This window comes from Leishmania donovani, chromosome 26 (assembly GCF_000227135.1).
Source record: "Leishmania donovani BPK282A1 complete genome, chromosome 26".
Classification (NCBI taxonomy): Eukaryota; Euglenozoa; class Kinetoplastea; order Trypanosomatida; family Trypanosomatidae; genus Leishmania; species Leishmania donovani.
The window spans coordinates 1,050,634-1,056,633 of NC_018253.1; the positions used below are offsets into that span (position 1 = coordinate 1,050,634).

Consider the following 6,000-nt stretch of genomic DNA (forward strand, 5'->3'; position numbering starts at 1 on the left):
CTTTGAACGCCTAGAGTCGTGGATTTCTGTCTCAAGAGCACGCGTCCTTTTACGAAAGCGCAGCGAACGCCAGGTGCGCCGCTCCCCCTCTGCTGCGGAATAAAAGCGTTGGGCACGGCCCCCCTGCACAGCGCATGCGCACGACGCTGTAAGTGGCGCCGTAGGTCATGGGTGAATATCCTGTTAGAGTGCCTTCCTGAACTACCTCTCGCTTTTTATTCTCAATCGTTTGTGTCATTCTCTTTCTCCGACGTCGGCAACGTCTGCTGCCCTCGGACGATATGCGGTGCCTGTGTGCATGTGCACTTCTATGAGTGTTTGTGCAGCGGTGGGCATTGGCTCTTGTCTTTGGTACGCCCTCATTATGCTGTTGTACTGCTCGCCGGGCTTTGTTGTGCAGTAAAGTACTCCTCTGTTTGCTTTTTTCCGGCAAGCACCGGCATTCTTGTGAACCGAGGCCCTCTAGAGGAGCGTCAATGACGTCCGTCTTGTGATACAATTTTTCTTTTGTTGCATGCCCCCCCCCCTCCCCTCCCCCCAATGTCGGTGTGTCTGTTTGTGCGAGGGTGTGCATACGTGGATGTGTCTGCATGTGTTCTCCTGCACACAATCATACGGACGTCGAATCGCATGCAAGTCGCTCTGGCAGTCAACAAAGAGAAACTCCTTCTTCTGTGCCCACGGTTAGCTTCTGCAGTGTATGTGTTGACGATGGAGCTGACTGAAGATCAACGAGAGCAAAATAAGCGCTGGAATCACCTTCACACGTCTCACCAATGAAATCCTTCATGTCCGCGCGTTTCCCTCTACTTCTCTCCTTACCTCTGTCGATTGTAGCGCCGCGAGTGGCACTTTTCCGCTTACGCTTAGCTCTCGTGAAGAACATCTCCACCCCCGCCCACGACACCCGCATCCGCATCGTATGGGAGGCAGAACCTCCCAATACCCCATTGCAAGCATAACTAGGAACCCCAAGACCAAAGCGAATCGCCAAGCCTCTGGAGTTCATCCCCGAACATGGAGAAGCGTGTGTCCACAGCTGTCCCCCGGTGGCGGGGTGGGACCCTCCTCCCATCACCATGTTTTCGGCCATCTCCTGTATGCACGGATATGTCTGCGGATGCCTCCCCCTATGTAACCCTTCTTCCTCTCTCTTTCCCTGGCCTTTCCCTGTTTCCTCCGAGAAGCCGCTGTGAAGTCCACAAAAAAACAAAGTCTGTCAGTAATCTTCTCTCCTTGTACCTTTCCTCATTCCGCTCACTCCCAGACGCGTGAACGGAAAGATGCGCACAGGCATCAGGGGTGACCGTAGACCAAGCACAACAAGCACACACAATGAAAGAAAAAAAACACGGAAAAGAAACCAAGAAGCGGGCAACGTCTGTAAAGAAGGCCGTATTCTTCATGCACAGACATGACGGGGAGACCACGTGGTCTATATATGCCTTGTACATGCAGTAATCCTGGCACCGCTTTCTCAAGCTCCGGGGCTTCGACCTCGTTGCAGTAACGCATAGCGTGGCCGGAAATGCATCTTCTCTGCGCCTTGACGGCACTCCTACAGCCGTCCTCTACATCTTTCGACAATGCGGCTCTCTCTGCTTCTCCGGCTTCCTACTCACCTCCTGTATGATCTCCGGTTTCCTCTTGCCGTTCAAAGTCTGAGACGGTGCTGCTGCTGTTGCTGCTACCCCGCTCCCCCTGCCCGCTGATGCGAAGCAGCGAACTACGCGATGGACCTTCTCTTGTGCGCCGGCGCATCGGCCGCCTTCATCGCCGCCTTTTACGTCTGGCCGTGTGAGCGGCGCTTTGTTCTCTCCGGCATGGCGTCGCTGTGCGCCGCTGCACGCGACCCAACCGTCTATGTTGATCGCGACAGCGATGAAGCGATCCGTAGACGCACGATCTCGTTTGGCATGTGCTGCCTTGTCAGTGGTACCTACCTTGCATTCGGTACGGCGCCGCCTCGTACCGTCCAGCGGCAGAGCACTTTGCTGCGCCCGGTCATCCGTTCTTCCGTGTCGACACTGCTGCTGTTTGCGGGACCCATCGCGGAGGCGTGTCACCTCGGCACCTTCGACACACCGGAGAGCACATTCCTGTTATGGCGAAACTATGTGATCTGCCCGATTGGGGAAGAGCTGTTCTATCGCGGCGTTCTCTTCTCGCTTCTGCACCGCCGTTCCTCTGCAGCACGCATTTTCGTTTCTGCCTTCCTCTTTTCGCTTTCCCACATTCACCACCTTGTCTCTATGGCATGTGACGCGTACAGAAACTGCGAGGACAAAGGCGTGGCTGGTAACGACCGCGACGAGAAAGAGCGTGCGTGCTGGCGCTCAGCGGGGCACGCCATGTGCGGCATCTTTGTCTTTACCGCGCTATTCGGCCTTTTGAGCGGGTACTATTATGAGCATGTGTGTGAGCGTAGCATAATCGCCATCGCTGCAGCCCACGCCCTGTGCAACGCCATTGGCCCTCCAGAGTTCACAGTACTGCGGAGCCGTCATTTCACTGCAAGAGAGAAGGTGGCAAGCGCAGCGATCTATGTCGCTGGTATTGTAGGGTGGGCTTGGACGCTGCTGCGCTACTGAACCCTTTCCCCCACGAATACTGATCGATTGTCTTTGCTAGCAGCTGCGTTGATGAACACCAGAGCGGTGTAGCGCTGATCCTACCACAACGCACTTTTTACAATAGCCTGATTAGTGCGAAGGAGCATCCGCACTGCAAGGATGCACGCGCCGCGTCGATGACCTCATCTTGCGCGAGTGTAGCTTGCGTCCATCACTCCTGTTGTGGAGTGTCAGCATCCTTGAGGTCCCCCGCCCTCCACCTCCATCATGTTACCTACACCGCTCGACTTTGCCCGTCGCTGCCTTTGCGCTTACATGCGGCAAAACAAAAGCGTGCAGTTTGTGGTGCATCATCTCCGTGTACGCTCACCTACACAATCGCATTCTGCAACAGCGGCTCCCTTTCTTGGATCTAATTTCCCAACGCGCTTCCCTCCTGTGGCAGAGCTACGCGTGTCGGCAACATGAGTTCCTTTGCACCCAACGTGAAGGTTTGCGAGGACATTTCCCACATAAGTTCCGCCGCGCGCGACATCATCCTCGCCGCTATCGACGCGCGCGTAGACAAGTCTACACCCGTTGTGCTGGCGCTGTCTGGAGGCTCTACCCCTAAGCGGCTGTACGAGGAGCTTCACGAAAAGGATCTGGCTCTGCTGCAGCAGCACGCGGTGCAGTTCATTCTGGGCGATGAGCGCCTCGTCGCGACAGACGACGAGCAGAGCAACTTCTCCATGGCGACGAAAGCACTGCTACGTGATGTGCCAAGCAGCGATGTCATCGCAATCGACCCGAGCGCCGCGCTGGCGACGTCCAAGGACGAGAAGGGTGGTATTGACGGCGCTTGGGTCGTCGCACAGGATTATGAGATGAAGCTCCGGAATGGCATACCATGCACACAAGTAAATGGTACAGATATGCCTGTTCCTGTGGTGGATATTATGCTTCTCGGATTCGGCGCAGACGGGCATACGGCCTCCATCTTTCCGGACTCTGTGGCAGCCACGGATGAAGACCACATCGTCTCGGTCAGCTTTCCCAGCCCGACCATGAACCCCAAGGTCTGGCGTGTCACGCTCTCAAAGACTGTGATTCAGAACGCCAAGCACGTTGTCGTGCTCGCCTGCGGCAAGGACAAAAACTGGGTCGTGCACGGTGTGCTCGCCGAGGCGCCGTCGGGTCCTCTGCCGGTATCGCGGTTTCTTAGAGACTGCCGCGGGTCGGTCACGATGCTTCTCGATGCCGGCTCTGGCGAGGGCCTCTCTGCATAGCCTCGTGAGAAGCGGTCACCGTTTTGGATGCACAGCACCGCTGCCTCCCCCTCCCCCTCCACTTCTTGTTCACGTATATATTAGCATCGGTGTGTCCGCTCTCCCACGGTAACGTGCTCATTGCCCTACTTCTCAGTATGAACCCTCTATTTCACTCCTCCTAGGTTGGACTGTGCAGACCTCTGTCAGGAACGAGACGACAAAAGCAGGCTCGCAAACAGTGTCACACACACGTACACAGTCTGAGCACGCCGTCTCCAAGACGACCGCGTGCAGGTGTGGTGCTTTACGCACTCTGATATGGTAACAAGTGGCGTGCTGAGCACGTGCTTCTTCATCACGCTACGTCACGCTAATGATTACACTACACCTTGTAGCTGCGCAGAGAGCGCTGCCTAGTCTCCCTTCATCTTTCCCTTTCTTTTTTCTCGTCATCCCCATTCCTTCGCCACTCACCCCCCCCCAAACACACACACGCACACACAAACACACACCGGGGCTCTCTCTATGCGTGCGCCAGTCGGTGAAAGTCTGTTTTGCGTGGGTGTGCAGGCCAAAACCCACTGTGTGCATCTACTGCCATCTTCTGCATTGTTTTGGTGTGCCCTTTTCATGGTTTCGCCTGCTTTGCCGATTCTTCTCATTTTGCCACCACAGACATCAAGGGGCACAAGCAAGCACGCAGCAATAGGGACTCCAACCCCGTGAAAGTACGCCCTCCCTGCCCCAGTCCACGTGGAATCAAGCATGGCGGACATCTTGAAGTCGGTGAAGCGCATCGTGGTAAAGGTGGGCTCCTCGATCCTTGTGGACAATCAGGAGATCGCCGCGCACCGGATCGAGGCGCTATGCCAGTTTATCGCCGACCTTCAGACCAAGTACGAAGTGATCCTTGTCACATCCGGCGCAGTCGCCGCGGGGTACACGAAAAAAGAGATGGATAAGTCATATGTGCCGAATAAGCAGGCACTCGCGTCGATGGGGCAGCCACTGCTCATGCACATGTACTACACCGAGCTGCAAAAGCACGGCATCCTGTGCGCTCAGATGCTGCTTGCTGCCTATGATCTCGACTCGCGGAAGCGTACTATCAACGCCCATAATACCATTGAGGTGCTCATCAGCCACAAGGTGATCCCGATCATCAACGAAAACGATGCGACGGCGCTTGACGAGCTGGTCTTTGGCGACAATGACCGTCTGTCCGCGCTAGTTGCGCACCACTTCAAGGCCGACCTACTTGTCATTCTCAGCGACATCGACGGCTACTACACCGAAAATCCACGCACTTCCACGAATGCCACGATACGCTCTGTCGTCCACGAACTTAGCCCTGACGATCTTGTAGCAGAGGCCACCCCGAACAATCGGTTCGCGACGGGTGGGATTGTGACGAAGCTGCAGGCTGCTCAATTCCTCCTGGAAAGGGGAGGAAAAATGTACCTCTCGAGCGGATTCCACCTAGAGAAGGCACGCCAGTTCCTTCTCGGCGGCTCGCACGAGATCGGCACACTGTTTTATTCGAGAGTTTCATCTTGAAGCGCTTAGGGATGTCACACAAGCACAGTGGAAGAGAGACCACAACACAGAAGACGCGCCCTATCTCACCGCATTGGCGTGCCCCAGATTGGACCCCTCATCACGGTCGTCTACAGGCTCCCTTTCTGTTGTGTGCGGTTGCGCCCAGGTCTTTATCCGTGGCTTCATATTTCACTTTGTGTCTGTTTTTCTGTCGTTCATGCGAGTCCTCATTTTTGTCGACCACATTGAACTTACCTCACGAATTGGGCAGGACAAAACCGAAGGTGGTGCGTGTTCTTTTCTTCGCTACCCGATATCGAAACAGGTACCCACGGTTCTGTAGGCAAATACGCATGGAGGCAAAGACACGCCCCTACGCACCCTTTTACTTTGTTGTAGTCGTTCTTTCTTTGTGCTTCCGTACTCCTCTCAAAACGGTATCGAACTCATCTACGCGTGCACACTCTACTTGCACCGCAGAGAGTTTTCTGAGGTGAACCGCAAACGTGAAACTAAGAGTGCTGCACCCTCTTGCAGCCCGCGAGGCAAGGGGCCGTGCTTCAGCAATGGCCTTCCGCTATCAACCTCGAGATGAGGCCATGTTGGCACGGCGGTGTCTACTCATGTGTGTGTGCCCG

At 55.5% G+C, this 6,000-nt stretch overlaps 3 protein-coding genes across 3 annotated transcripts; all 3 read left to right on the forward strand.

Annotated features, from left to right (window-relative positions):
• Positions 1-1,916: 1,916 nt before the first annotated feature.
• On the forward strand, positions 1,917-2,591 carry LDBPK_262720 (CAAX prenyl protease 2, putative; the record flags this gene model as incomplete). Its single annotated transcript, XM_003861808.1, has 1 exon — positions 1,917-2,591. The coding sequence occupies one exon, from the start codon at positions 1,917-1,919 to the stop codon at positions 2,589-2,591; it is 675 nt and encodes a 224-aa protein (XP_003861856.1).
• A 446-nt stretch (positions 2,592-3,037) lies between these two features.
• On the forward strand, positions 3,038-3,841 carry LDBPK_262730 (6-phosphogluconolactonase; the record flags this gene model as incomplete). Its single annotated transcript, XM_003861809.1, has 1 exon — positions 3,038-3,841. The coding sequence occupies one exon, from the start codon at positions 3,038-3,040 to the stop codon at positions 3,839-3,841; it is 804 nt and encodes a 267-aa protein (XP_003861857.1).
• A 747-nt stretch (positions 3,842-4,588) lies between these two features.
• LDBPK_262740 (glutamate 5-kinase, putative) lies at positions 4,589-5,380 on the forward strand (the record flags this gene model as incomplete). The annotated part of the gene is made up of 1 exon (XM_003861810.1): positions 4,589-5,380. The coding sequence occupies one exon, from the start codon at positions 4,589-4,591 to the stop codon at positions 5,378-5,380; it is 792 nt and encodes a 263-aa protein (XP_003861858.1).
• Positions 5,381-6,000: the final 620 nt, after the last annotated feature.